Source organism: Lissotriton helveticus, chromosome 5_1 (assembly GCF_964261635.1).
Source record: "Lissotriton helveticus chromosome 5_1, aLisHel1.1, whole genome shotgun sequence".
In the NCBI taxonomy this organism is placed as follows: domain Eukaryota; kingdom Metazoa; phylum Chordata; class Amphibia; order Caudata; family Salamandridae; genus Lissotriton; species Lissotriton helveticus.
Window position 1 is genome coordinate 1,358,706,451 of NC_136065.1, and position 15,397 is coordinate 1,358,721,847.

General features: G+C 45.6%; 1 protein-coding gene across 1 annotated transcript in view; it reads right to left on the reverse strand.

Moving 5' to 3' along the window:
* Positions 1–15,397, reverse strand: part of GRM4 (glutamate metabotropic receptor 4) — a 1,152,011-nt gene that overhangs the window by 202,411 nt on the left and 934,203 nt on the right. Inside the window, exon 7 of the mRNA XM_078644246.1 lies at positions 11,137–11,273. Coding sequence (XP_078500372.1) covers positions 11,137–11,273 — 137 coding nt within the window. The remainder of the gene's footprint in view (positions 1–11,136; positions 11,274–15,397) is intronic.

Below are 15,397 nucleotides of genomic sequence, written 5' to 3' on the forward strand. Positions count from 1 at the left end.
CTTAGTATGCTCTGGGTGAGGCACAACCACAAGAGAAAGGAAAGCCTACAGAAGCTGACCAGTAAGAAGAAAGGAAATGAGAGGGGCAGTGAAGTCAACCAATGGAATCCAGTAGGTGACCTCTAAACCCATTATAAAGTAAAAATAGTGCTCACTGTCTTATGGGGGACCTAATGAGTTGCACTGGGCCTCTTTGGCTCATCCACAACTACTACCTTGTAGAATACACTTTATGATTTTCCTATAGGAATTACAGCAGAGAGTTAAAAAAAAGTCCCAGGCTCAAATGATTTTACATGGAGAGGTTGGTGGGGCATGGTGATTTAATTCCAGACAGGCCAGGACCTTTAAAAGGTTTGTCTGGGTGAACTAGTGTGTTCATTTGCCCCAAAGTCTACAGAGCCGGGCCTGTTCCACCCCCATTGTTAAACAATTACAACTCAAATCCTGGCCTCCTGTAGGACCACCACCCCACTTTTGTAAAATACAGGGGGTGTTAATGAAGCTGTCTAGTTAAGAGCATAGAAGCTGCTGCAAAATGAGGGAGACACAGGGCCCATCCCAAAGCCAGGGTCACTGGAATTATGTGATTTTGTGGCTGTGTTACCTTACCTATGGATTTCCCACACTTCCCACATAAACTATCATCTGCTGCATAATTTATAGATTTTAACAAATAAAATGGTTTCTGACTCAAACAGATCAAACATTACTAAAAAATCAGAAATAGTTCTTGCTGTGCAGTGAAAGTCCGCTCACAAAGATTGACTGGCCATCTTTCAATTGCTTATTGATGTCGTTGGGTGTTTGAGTGATACTAATGAATTAAAACATTTGCCCAGATAATGTTAACATGTCTAAAAATTATAAAATAATTAGGTAATACTATGACAAAATATGCTGCCTATGCTGCATAATTCTCTTTTTCTTGCTGCATAATCTAGCAAACCCTACCGCATAATTCGGTCCTCACCTGCTGCAGAATTCCAGTAGCCCTGCCCAGCCCAGCCCTGCCCAGAGCTTCACCATGAAATGTGCGCTTTTCCCATAAAAGCCATTTCAGTGAGTTGGGGGAAGTGAATGAGAGACCGGGGCATCCTTAAGAACAAAACTGTGCATAGAAGAGCCTCTCTGAGAGGTCGATCAATTAATCAATCAGAATTTACAAAGCGTGTAAAATCACTTGTGAGGGTCTGAAGATGCTGAAGTTGCTAGCTGCTACGTGGGACCTTCTTCATTCGAACAACAATGTATTGAGTCCTTTCCTGAAATCCTGGAGCTATCGGCATTCTAGAGATGCAGGGAAAGGTCATCCCAGGCTTAGGCCACGAGGTGATATAAGGAGCGTCCTCTACTGTTGGATCGGCAGATCCAGGGGGTGTTTGTCAGGAAAAGGGAGGCGGATCACAGGTGTATGGTTGGTTGGTGGAAGGGCTTTGTATGCGTGGGTCAGCATCTTGAACTGACATCTCTTCTGGATCGGGAGCCAGTGTATGTTCTTGAGGTGCGGAGTGATGTGAGTCCGTCTGGGGAGGTCAAGGATGAGTCTTGCTGCTGTGTTTTGAATTGTCTGTAGTCTCTTTAGGAGGCGTGCAGTGATTCCTGCGTAAAGGGTATTACGGTAGTCCAACCTTGCTTGAGTGATGGTCCTTCTGTTGGTGATTCAGTGCCACCTCAAAATCTTACAGAGAATGCATAGGGTGTGAAAGCAGCTGGATAAGACTGCGTTTAACTGTTTTTGCATAGATAACTTGCTGTCCAAGATGAGGCCAAGGTTGCCGGTGTGGTCTGTCGGGGCAGGAGAAGGGTCAAGTTCAGCAGGCCACCAAGTGTTTTTCCATTGCAAAGGGTTATTCCTAAAGATGAGGACTTCTGTCTTGTCCGATTTGAGCTGAGACAGTTGTCCTTCATCCAGCCGGCGACGTTCATCATAAATATGTGGAAGTTGGTTCTGGTGGTGGAGAGGTCTTGTGACAGTGAGAAGATGATCTGGGTGTCGTCGGCATAGGATATGATGTTGAGTCCGTGCGATCTGACGGTGTTGGCCAGGGGGTCATGTATCTGTTGAATAGAGTGGGGGTGAGTGATGATCCTTATGGGACTCTGCAGATGGTCTCCTTGGAATCCGAGGTGAATGGTGGGAGACAGAATCTCTGGATTCTTCCTGTGAGGTATTGTATTGTATTGTATTGTATTGTATTGTATTGTATTGTTGTTTTTATAAAGCGCAACTTACACTCCACGGAGCATCTTGGCGCTAAGCATTCAAGTCACAGAGAGATGGACATCAGTGAGCAAAGGGGAACTCAGTAGGGAAGCATCTCATATGCCTGGAAGAGGGAATTTAAATTAGAGAAAAATAGAAGGTGTCAGTGTTTTTAAAGATCCATGTTTTAAGAGCTTTTCAAAAGAGATTCTCTGACGGGATCTGACGCATTTGAGGTGGAAGTTTGTTCCAGGCTCTAGCTCCTAGTACTCCAAGGGATTTTCCTCCTTTTGTAGTAAGTCTGAATTTAGGAGTCGTCAATAGGTTAAGGTTGGAAGATCTAAGTGAACGAGAGGGTGCATATCTCCCAAACCTTTTGGACAGATAGGTGGGACCCAACTGGTGGTAGGCCCTAAAGGTGATCACTAAGATTTTAAATAATACCCTCTTGTGAATGGATAGCTAGTGCAATATCTTGAGTGCTGCTGAGGCAGAAGATTTCCTGGGCCATCTCAGCACAAGACGGGCGGTGGCGTTCTGGACAATCTGCAGTTTATGCAGTGCAGCCTTGCTGGAACCTGCATAAAGACTGTTGCAGTAGTCCAGACGAGATGTGATAAGAGCCACCGCTACCGTCTTCCTGGCTGTCAGAGGGAGAAGGTCAAAAAACCTTCTAATGCCTTTGATTATATTAAAACAGGATCCTGCCACAGTGCCTGCTTGTTGTCTGAAAGATAGTGCCTCATCGAACCGTATCCCAAGGTTACGGACAGTTGTGATGGTATTTGTGGGGACTTCCGCATCCTGAGGCCACCAGTCTTTGGGGGAAAAGAGATTTTTTTTGGCCAAAAGGGAGAATTTCAGTCTTACCTGAATTGCATTTGAGATGGTGATTTCTCATCCATTCAAAAGTTGCGGTCAGACAGTCTCTCAAGTTTTCCTCTGCCTTAGTGGTGTTATTGTCCAGGATGAGGATGAGCTGAGTATCATCAGCATAGGATACTGTGCTGATGTGGAAGGATGAAATCAGCTCTATCAAAGGGGTCATGTAAAGGTTAAAAAGTATTGGACTCAGGCTGGAGCCCTGTGGTACCCTGTTTTTAACGCTTTTTCATCCGAGCAGTAGTATTGTTACTTGCTTCCTATGGCTGAGAAAAGTTTTCAGCCATTCAAGAGCAGTTCCTGCTATTCCTGATTCTGCTAGGCGGCCAATTAATACGGGGTGTGAGACCGTATCAAAGGCCGCCGATAGATCCAGCAGAACCAGGACAGCCTTTTTTCCTTGATCCATTGCTGTCTTAAGTGTTTCCACCGTGTGAAGCAATGCTGACTCCGTGGAGTGTTTAGCTCTAAAACCTGCTTGATTAGGATGTAGGATGTCGTTATCCTCCAAGTACCTGGTCAGTTGTTTGTTTACTGCTGCTTCCGTAAGTTTGAAGAGGAGTGGGAGCAGTGAAATAGGGCGGAGGTTAGAGAGTGTGGTGGGATCAGCTAGGGTTTTTTTTGTAAAGGTTTTACAGCTGCTAATTTCCATGTGGATGGAATGGCGGCAGTGGTCAAGGAGGAATTGATAATAGCATTAATGCTTGGATTTACAGTGTCCACTAGAGCTTGTAGAAGCAGAGGGGGGCAGGGATCGAAAGGGGAACCTGACTTACTGGAGAGAATAGCCTGACGGGTTTCATCAAGACTAACAGGGGAAAAAGAATGTAACTTGATTTTATTATTCATTAAGTTAGTTTTTTCAACAGAAACAGACTCTAGAGGGTCAGGGAAATCTTTGGTAAGATTAAGTATTTTCTGTTCGAAGTAGTTTGCTATGGAATTACATAGTGAGAGTGATGGTGGGATCTCTTGTCTGAGGAATCTGGGGTTCATAAAGTCATTGACTATTTTGAAAATGTCTTTCTGTTTGTTGTTTGAGAGGTTGATGGCTTCTAGAAAGTAATCTTTTTTTGCGTTTTTTATCATTGTGTGATATTGTCTCCTAGAGGTTTTATAAGTAATGAGTTTGTCTGTTTGATAAGTACGTCGCCATTTCTTTTCCAGGGCCCTGACCTCATTATGTTTTTCTTTTAGAGGGAGAGAGAACCAAGGGGCGGACTTTTTATTCCGCTTTTTACTTATTTTTTCCATGTCAGCTGGTCCACAGAAGTCTGTGACCCAATTGCAGAAAATATTGTAGTCTGTTTCAGTGTTACCAGTCAAAGATGGTTTAGTTTCTTCGGCAATAAGGTGCAGATTAGGGGAGTTTTTTATTTTATTCCAGTCTCTCTTTATCTGGATATCAATTTTCCTATTTACTGTTTTGGCCCTTCTCTTATTAGTAGTCAGATTGAAAGGGACCAACCAATGGTCCGTCCAAGTTTGAATCTGAGGGGATTCGACTGTCAACGTTTTATTTTTAGTACAGATACAGTCTAGAATGTGACCAGCTTTATGTGTGGGTTCTTTGGTCAGTATTGTGAGTCCCAGGATGTTAGTTAGGTCTCTGAGCCAAATTGCATTAGGGTCATTAATTTTATCGAGGTGAAGGTTCAGGTCGCCTAGTACTGTGAAATTAGCTAATTTGAGAGTTAGGTTGCTGAGTGCTTCCTCAAAGCTTTCCAAAAAATCTTTCTGTGGTCCAGGTGGACGATAAATTAGGACACCAGCAAATGTGTTTTCCTCATTTATTTGAATGCAGAAACCCATGCTTTCTGCCCCCTTTATATCTGTGAGCTCGAATATGGTGCATTTGATGGAGTCCCGATGAATAATGTTATGTTATGTTATGTTATAATTGTTTTATATAGCGCACGGCTACTCAAAGAGCGTCCCGGCGCTTTTCACTACATACCAAAAACACAACACAGCTAAAAGACAGGGCAGAAACGGAAAGACAGGGGGCTACAGACTCGCCTAGGAGACCAAAGCTAGGCAGCAAAAAGCCAGGTTTTAAGGCCCTTCCTAAACATCAGTAGGTTGGAGGTGCTGCGCAATGTCAGTGGTAAAGTGTTCCAGAGCTGGGGCGCCAACAGTCTGAAAGAGCGGCCTCCTATGCGAGCCCTCTTAATCCGAGGGACCGCCGCAAGAAACAAGGATCCAGACCTCAGAGATCTTGTAGGGTGATAGAAAGCTACCCTTTTACGGAGGTATTTGCTCCTGACGCATAAAGAGCTTTATGAGCCAAGGTCAGGGCCTTAAAGGTTATCCGCTTCCGGATAGGGAGCCAGTGAAGAGCCTGCAGGAGACCAGAAGTTCGAGCCCGGCCTGATAGACCGAAAATGGCCCGAGCTGCCGAATTCTGGACCACCTGCAGTCGTTGTAGCAGATACTCCGGTAGGCCAAGATACAGAATGTTGGAATAATCTAGCCTAGAACCGATTATCGCCTGTACCGTAACCTTCCTGTGGTCTTCCGAAAGGATGGGAAGAAACTTGCGGAGCATCCGGAGCAAACCGAAACAGGTACCAGTGAGACCGATTACCTGAGAACGCAAAGACAGGTCCTTATCGATCTTAATACCCAGGTTCTTGGCCACCTGGGAAGAACCTGAAGGTGGAAACATGTTCTCCGGCCACCATTCCTGCCACTCTGGATCCGAGCTGCATCCGAAGAAGAGTACCTCTGATTTATCCGAGTTGCACTTGAGGCCGTTAAGATGGAACCAGTTAAAAACGGCCCCAAGGCAACCCTGGATACTCTCTCCGTCAAACTCCACACCCTTTGGGCATGTAAAGAGGAGCTGGGTATCGTCGGCGTAGGACACGATCTGAGCCCCGAAAGACTCCGCCAGTGCCGCCAGAGGAGTCATGAAGATGTTAAAGAGCGTCGGGCTCAGAACTGAGTCCTGAGGGACTCCAACACCCAATGGCGGCATCTCAGCGGAGCCAGAGGAGGCCCAGACCGTTTGTCGGCGGCCAGCAAGGAAAGATCGAAACCAGCTGAACACCGTCCCCCTCAGGCCGATCCCATAAAGTCTGGCCAAGAGACCCTCGTGAGGGACGGTGTCGAAGGCCGCCGACAAGTCGAGCATCACTAACATCGCCCTGCCGCCTGAGTCCAGCACCTCCTTAATAGCCTCCGAGACTTCCAAAGGCGCTGTCTCAGTGCTTAGGTTCGTACGGAAGCCGGATTGAGTAGGGTGGAGTAAATCATGTGATTCCAGGTACTCGGAGAGCACCTTATGCACGTGCTTCTCGAGGATCTTGGTAAAGGCAGGCAAGAGCGAAATTGGCCTATAATTCGCCAAAACCTCCGTGTCCAAACCAGGCTTTTTGAGCAGAGGTATAATCATTGCCTGCTTCCAAAGCTGGGGGACTACACCCTCACTGAGGGAGCAGTTCAAAAGAGGGTTGACAATGGGATTGATAACTCCTGCCATTTTAGCCAAAAATTTGGCCGGGCATGCATCACGGGGAGAGCCCGATTTGAGGCGAGCCAACAGGTCCAGTGATGCAGAGGCAAGGAGTGGTGGAAAATCTGTCAGCACCGGATCTGCGCTAAGAGAGGAGACCGGGGCAACCTCCAAGAGATCAGAAACAGCAGGCCCAGACAAGGGAAAGGAGTCCTGAATCCGCCTAATCTTGGTAGTAAAGAAATCAGCAAGAGCACTCACCCAAGCCTCCGTGGGGAGTGCCCGGGTCAAAGGAACACGTGGGGCCGTAAATTCCCTCACGACGGCAAACAGCTCCTTACAAGAATTCGAAGCACTCTCGATTTTTCTGGAGAAGTAGCCTCTCTTCTCGGAGAGAATATCTCGATGATAGGCTTTGACAGATGCTCTATAGACGAGTTTGGCCTCTGGATCGTACTGCGCACGCCACGCTCTTTCTGCCACCTTACACTGCCGCCGTGAGACCGCCAGTGCTTCGGTGAACCAGGGGGCGGACGCCCGTTTTACGGTATTACGAGGAGGCCTCACTGGGGCAAGATCATCCATCCTCTCCGACAGCCACTGATGCACCAGCTCTGAATCCCTTTCTAAGTCTCCTGTCAGGATGCAAGGGTGAGCCAGACATGCCTGTGTCAGCAGCTCAGGAGTGACCAGATGAAATGCCCTGGATCCCTGGGAAAGCTGTCGTAAGACACTAGTTGCTAATAATGGCCAAACCACCCCCTCTCTGTACTGCCTGTCACCCCTCTGAATAAGATATTCTTGGGGGTATGAGGTATTCCATTTGAGGGCGTCGTCATGGCTTCTGATATGGTGGAGTCTCTTGATCAGGCTGTGGTAGGAGACATTGTTGAAGGTGGCTGACCAGGAGGAGGAGGGCTGCTGTTTTGACGCTGTCTAGGAGGGCTCTGATGTTGTCATTGGCTGCAATCAAGGCTGTCTCGGTGCTGTGGTTGGCTTAAAATCCGGATTGAGAGGGGTTCCAGGAGGTTGTGGTGTTCCAAGTGTTTGTGGAGTTGCTGGTTGATTGCCTTTTTAAACAGCTTTGCCAAAAAGGAGAGCAGGGAGATGGGCCGCTAGTTCTTTGGATCTGCTGGGTCAGGATATGGATTCTTCAAGATGCACCTCACTTCAGCGAGTTTCCAGCCCTCAGGGAAGGAGGACAGGGTGATGGCCGAGTTCAGGACTTTCTTGAGCTTGTTGCCAATCGTCCCGCTACCAAGGTTGAAGATGTGGTGGGGACATGGGTCCGTGGATGCGCCTGTGTTTATGGAGCTCAAGATGGAGACTGTGGCTTGAGTTGTGAGAGGGTCCCAATAGGTGAGCAGGTGCCTGGTGTTTATGTTTGTGGGTGCAAGAAAGATGATGCTGTCAGTGGTGGGTGGTTATAGTTCAAAGTTCTCATAGATGGCTGCGATCATGGGGTGGAAGAAGTCCACTAGGGTGTCACACATATTTTGGGAGGGGTTGGTGCCATTCCCAGTGGTTGCGGAATTAGAGAACTGTTTCACTATGGTGAAGAGCTCCTTGCAGTGTTTTGTGCTGGTTTCTATACGAAATGCTCTGTTAGAGCATTCCTATTTCTTTCTCTTAGGAGGCGGTGGGACTGGTTGAGAGCTGTTTTGCAGGTGGTATAGTCTTCTGTCTTTCCGCTAGAAAGCCACTTCCTTTCTAGTCGCCGGAAGTTGTGTTTGGAGGATTTCAGCTCCGTGGAGAAGCAGCTGGTACTTCTGGCCAGTACTTTGGAATTGGGTGGCTTGGTTGAGGCGATTGTGTTGGTGCATTCTGTGATCCAGTGGGAGAAGTTCTTAGCAGCCTGCTCTGGGTCAGCGATGTGTCTTGGAGGTGCGAGTTGAGAACCATGCTCCACTGGTCTTCTGATATCTTTTTCTATTTTCTGCATGTGAACCTGGGAGCTGTGGTGCCTGTGTTGGTAATTGCTGAGATGCTGAAGTGGATGATTTAGTGGTCAGTTGAGGTGAGCTGTTATATTTGGTTGTGCTTGAATCTGTTGCTGGATGTAAAAATCGGGTCGAGTGTGTCTCTTGTGATTTAGGTGATGAGGTCAGGGATGGTGTTGCATAAGCTGGGGCATGGTCCCAATGGTCAGTATGCCATGGTGTCTCTGATGGTGCTTTTCCGTCTATGTGAAGCTGGAAATTAAGATGATCCATTATCAGGGTTGGGTCATCTGAGGAGTTTGTGAGGCGGATGGTGTCCTTGTAGATGATGGCATTTCCACCTCCATGTTTGTTGATTTGGTCCAGGTGTGTTATCTTCTGGCCTCCGGGTGTGGCGATGGTGATGTCTGGCATGGACGTGGCATTCTCTGTGAAAAAGATGACGCCCGGGGTGAGGGATGAGATCATGTCCCAGATCTCTGTGGTGTGTTTGCTGAGCGATTGTGCATTGAGTAGAATGCACTTGAGCTGGTTTGTGGCACTCTCAGTCGGCGTGGTGTTGTGTTTGCGGTGACCTGTCGGTGTTGCAGTTGAAGTGGCAGTGCTGGCAGGGGACCAGTCTTCTGGTAGTGCATGGAGATGTGCGGCAGCAGTTGTTTTTGTCAATGTGCTCAGGGTCCAAGGCTTGGAGGTCAATAACAGAGTAGCTGCGAGGGATGGAACAACCAGGGTTTCTGGTGCTGGGCGCCGTACAGGCTCGAATAGGCATGGACAGTTTTGCCTGTGGTTCGCCGGAGTCATGCCTACTGTGCACATCTGCTGCACAGCCACGCTGTTACCTCCAGTAAGTAGGTCCTGGGAGGAGGGAGGGGTACTGGAAGGAGGTGGGCAGGTCCAGGCAGAAAACGGGTGGCAGGTGAGAGCGGAGAATGAGAAAACAAATAAGGAGAAGCAGTGAAAAAAAGAGGGGAAAGAAGGAGAAAGCTCTCAGAAAAACAAAGGGAAAGGAAAGGTTAAGCAGTAAAATATGTGGAAAAAGCAGGAGAAATCACTCAAAACAGAAGGAGGATAAGAAGGAGAAAGCAGTAAAACAACGAGGCAAAAACAGTAGAAAGCACTGAGAAAAACGCGGAGGAAGCAGAGCAGTGCAGCATCACGGGAGAGCTGGGCCTGGGACCACAGCACTCTGTCACCAAGGAGATGCCACCTGCAGATCACAGTGAAATGCCAGCTAGGCTGTAATAGACGTTTGATTACAACAACAGTAGGAGGAACGGATACTGTAAAGGACATGGACTGGTATTATCCACTTACAGAGCCATCTCGGGCAGAGGGACAAATGGCAGGCAGAAGAACCTTGCATTAAGGGAGGTGTAGCCCTTGCCTGCAAAACCTTCCAACAGCCAGCTCGGAACATTCTGTTACATTAAAGGAAGACCCTTCTGCCTTCCTGCAGAGCCACGTCAACACCATGCTACCGCCCCAGACAACACAAGGCCTGCAGCCCATGCAAACATCCAACACCACCTCTGTGAGACAGGATGTAAACCTCCCCACACAGCACAGGACACAGGGTGTAAACCTCCACACATAACACCAGACACTCAGACCATACAGCAAAAGCCAAGAAGAGCTCTGTGGCACAACATAACAATTGATGGCCCTTCAGCCAAGTACCGCTTTTCTTACAGAACCATCTAATGCAAGCTCTGTGACATGGGATAGGACCCCTGCCCCCTAAAGCACAGTGAAGGGACCTTACAGAACCATGTTATACATGGTATATCAAATGTCTCTAGGCATGCACTCCTTGCAAACACATCTCAGGCGAGCTCCGTGAAGCAGTCTAGTCTAATGCCCCCCTTAGACCGGCCTTTAAGGACCATCTAATACTGCCTCTATGATACAGTATAGAACCCCCTTCAAATCAAAGGGTCCAGAGAACCTATAACCTCATCCTATATTGGTTCTGTCACAGAATGACGTAAACCCAACACCCCAAACAGCAGAAAACAACAGAGGCAACAAAATGGAACATTTTTCGAAAGCACATCTCTAAAATATTTAACATTATGCATCAAACCGAATAAGCAGCATAGGGTGCTAGCCAGCCAGGCAAAATATATGCTTCCAGAAAATGCACAAACAAGTTGACTTTTTTGAGCCAATAATTATATTGTGAAAAGGTTGCACACCTTTAAATAGTAAAAGTGAAATGGTCAAAACATGTCCAGAGAGCGCAACACATGTCGGCTGATGTGCCTGATGATGTGAACACAACAAATGTAATCTTACACACCTCTCCACACAGTGCTGTCAATCACTGCACAACCATCTCAGAGCCCTGTGACACTGGATGTAATAACATTCTCAACAATATACAAGGCATCCAGTCCTTACAGGCCTTATCAACCCACCCATGTGACACAGGATTTAATAACATCTTCCATAGCAGACAGACTGCAGGCTTGCAGACCCTGTTAAACCTCTCTGTGCCACAGAATAGAATAATACTGGCCACATCAGGTCAGCTGTGGACACAAGATAGCATAACACTCCCAGCAACACTGTTCCTGGAGCCTATGCACACATTCACCCTGACCGTAGGTGTGATGCAGGGTTCAAGTCTTGACCTCGAGTCATACACTTGCCTTCAAATGCAGGTGGCCAGCCCATTGGCCGATGACTTTGTACTCTGGCGTGGAGTTCTTGAACTGGTACTGGTAGATGTCGTACCGTCCCGGGGAGTCTCCATTCTCATTAAATGTCACCGGTGTGCCAGCTATTCCTACAGAGGAAGATTCACAGGTTATCGTCTTTACTGTCACATTTCAGAGAACTGCACTTGTAGATTAAGTGTGGAAGCTTCAAATGGGGTTACACTGGAAACATTAGTTCATACCATGGAACCCCCACCTCCCCGCCATACATTTTTCAGTAAATCCCCAGTTGCCTTAGACAGATAAGTGACCACATTCCATTCAGAAAGTTGCTAAAGACTTTCATTTTCTAGTAACACAATACACCAAATAAAGCACACTCTGCTAAATGGGCATTTGATATCTAAAATCCTATAACTGGGCTTGGACCCATATGCACTGATATATCCTCTGAGATGGATGACATAAGTAATAAAATTACAAATATGTACGAAAACAAATTTGACAAATCAATTGACAGCCCTTCCTAAGAGGGCCTAACAAAGTTTATCACAGTGCAAATATTTCAACCACAGTTTCTCAGTGGGTGTAAACAACATCCAAACTCTTGCCTACTATGCTAATCTGTTGGAGGCCATGAACTGAAATCACTATGTAAAAACTTTAAATCAGTGTAATGAACTCCATCATTAAAGCCCTATTGGATTTAACATTTTTTCACAATATATAGGGCAGGCCTACTGCCTTTGATGTACCTTTTCATAACAAACAGGTCAGACCTATGCCATCTCAATTATTTGGATGCAAATCTTCTATCTCAAGTGTTTGAGAGGGTGGGTAACCACCACCAAACACCTTGTCTACTGTGGTAATCTGTAAACTAATAACAATCCACACTAAAAAGACCTATTGGCTTTGACATATGTTTTTCACAGAAAAGAAATCAGATCCACTGTCTTGATCATGATGATCAATGACATCTTATATAACTTCTCTCAACAAACCAATCAACCAAGTGGCCTTTATCATGGCTTGTTGCCATTCCCAACTAAGGCCCACTATATTGAGCATAAACATTCTCACAAGGCAACCATCAGGCATGCAGTGATAACACTATAAATATTTGTCAAAGAAGTGGCCAATAAAAAACAAAACCTTGCCTAATACATATATGTATGAGATCCCATGTTAAATGTTTTTCTACAGGCTTCAGAACAGTGAAACATCAATCTTCCCTTAAAGGAGTAATGTCTTTAACATATGTTTTTCACAATAAATAATTCAGGCTTGCTGTTGGCTTTGTCATAATATTTCATAATAAACAGATCAGTCTTTATCAACTGCTTGTCGCCACAACCAACTCTTTCATGCAAGATCCCTTTTCAAGTGGAACCACTCACATTATTTTAACTGAGAGGGTTGTGCAGAGGAACATCAACTTTTGGCCAAAGCGTATGCACCTCTCAGTACAGATTTGTAAAGCGTATTTTCTGGTGATTGCACATGGTCTGGAGACAGTTGCATTGTTCAACCTGGGGTCGTATTATAGAAGTGCCCCGGGGTGTAAAGGGTGTTTGTGCCTACTTTGCGTGCCCCCGGGGGGAATTTGGTATTACAGAAGGGTCCTCAGATGCTCCTTCAGTAATACTGAAAGTGTTGGCGCACATACAGCACCACCGCTGCCTCAAGATTGAGTTTCCTCAGGGAATCCCTATGCCCCTGCACCGTGCCATATTACTGATGCGGGCGCAGCAGCAAAGAAGCACTCAGGAGGCGCATTGACAGTGCGCCATCAAAGAGGTGGCGCACTGTCAGTGCGCCCAGGATTGTAGCCCTCTGGCGGGTGCTCAGGGGGTTCCATCGAACCCCCAGGCCTCCACTGACTGCACCTGCCGGCAAGGGGATATGTAATCCTCATCAAAACTACAGGCGAGTTGCCGCCAGCACTGTAAAAACACGGAGCGGCTTTAAAAGCGGCTCCGTTTTTCACATGAATGCGCTGCCCGGGAGGCAACACCTTCACCGAAATGTGGTTTATTTTCCTGGATTGCGCTGGGCGCACCTTTTGAAAGATAAGCCCAGCGCAATCAAAGAAAATACACTGCATCCATAATATGACCCCAGATATAAAAAGAAAATGTAGGGACTATAAAGTAGCATTGCCTGTAAACTACATATTCTTCCTACTGTACAAGGATTGCATATAAAACAAATGTAGTGGTTAGCCACAACTCTCTTAAATTCCTGGACCCCTAGCAGTATCTGATTTCGAGCAACAAGAGAAATGCCATGAACTGTGGTCAAGATTAGTGTGCATACCAGATATCACCATAAATAAAGATTATTATCCAGCCAATAATATTCCTTTAAAAAACGAATGTGCTATTTGTTTTCAATTAGAATAATTTCAAAGGTAAAATACTGAGCAATGGTGAAAAATAAAAGTATTTATCGCGTATAACTCTTGTCATGACCCCAGATTTAAAATAATATGGCACTACATATTCAAGATGGTGACTATTGTCTGTAAATCCAATGGGACTGTATTCCCCTATCGAGCATTACCAGATCTTTCAAATTGTAGGATTGGCCATGACATATCAAATGTGAAAGTGCCTGTGGACTATGATGATTTTGGTGGATGGGATAGAAAGTTGGGTCTCCAAAGCCTCGTTGACTGTTTTGGGGAGATGACCAAGCAGTCAAGACTAGGTCATGGGGGTTAGTGAGTCTCCCAGACAGAACAGCTATTGCGCGTGCTATAAGTATGGTGACTCAACCAGGGTTATTACCTTAAAATAAACTACTTTAATAATAACCATAAAATATCTGTTCAGCATATATTGAGAAGAATGTATTGATCCCTCACTGTTCAAGTTAGCCGTGGGCTATTCTCCATGGCTTGCAGGCAGGCGTGGGTTCTGTTTACCATACTGTGCTGTGTGGGACACCTCTTCATAGGGAGCAATGACCCAGTGTTATCTTATGAGAGCTCAGTCCCATGGATGGCGCTGACGCTGTCCACAGTGCTGAAAGTCTTTAACGCGGATGCCTAGGGCAGTATCCTGTTTGCTAAGCTGTCATTTTGACAAATTTCTATAATGAAGAAAGTCAGCAGACGAAACTTCACTTTAGAGAAAAGTTAAAATGATGCGATACCTTTTCCACCACAATATGTTTCCGCGCAAAATGGAATTTTTTAAAGGTCAGCATGAAAAAGCGGTAGAAAGGAACGGGTTAGGTATTCAGGATGGGTAAAGTTGTGAAAGGGGACATAGTAAGGGGCTTGTTTAAAAAAAGAGGAAAGTGGGAGTGTGTGTAAGGGTTTTAAAACGGAGTAACGTGGGATGGGGAATAAGTGGTTTGAAAATAATGGGAGTTAAGAGGGAAGGGGGCAAAGGATTTGAAAAATAGAGTAAAGAGGGAGTAAGAGTTAAGGGGTTTAAAAAAAAGTAAATTGGGAGTAAGGATTTTGTAAAAAAAAATGGGATTAAAGTGGGAGAGGGAGTAAGGGATTTAAAAAAAAGGAGTGAAGTGGGAGTAGGAATGAGGGATTTGTAAAAAGAAGTGGCGATAAGCCGGGAAAGCCAATAAGAGATTTAACATAAATGGAGTAAAGCGGAAATGGCACCGAGTGGGTGTAAGCGGTTTGAAAAGGAGTAAAGTGAGAGTAGGTGGTTGTACATTTGGAAGTAAAGTGTGAAGGGGCTCGGTGGTTTTCCCCAAAAAAATGGAGCAAAGAGGAGTGAGAGTACGGTGTTCATATAAAAAGAAGAAAAGTGAGAGGGAAACTAAGGGGTTTGACAACAGGAAATAAAGCTGAAGGGTGAGTAAGTGATTTAAAATAGGAGTCAAAAGGGAGTAAGAGTTTTGTCAAAAATGGAATAAAGCAGGAGTGGAGTTAAGGATTTAAAAATAGAAAGTAAAGTTGGAGTCAGAGTGTGAGATTCACAGCCAACCAGTCATTCTGTTCATTTGAAGGCCATTGAATCACAAATGATGTCACAGCACGAATCATCTACGTCTTCAGGGCTTAATTCTTGTTGCTATTTGATTCTTCTGCTCATAATTGGACACATTCTTCAGGTTTCTAGGTAATTGTATCTCTAATTGCACTGCAGCCAATGTTCTCGTTCATCAGATGAAAAGCATTTCTCTACCCGAAAGCCATGTTCACATAATATTTTAAATAAATGCCCACATTATTTTTAAACTTCTATAATACGCAGTATAAAACCACATACTTTTGCAG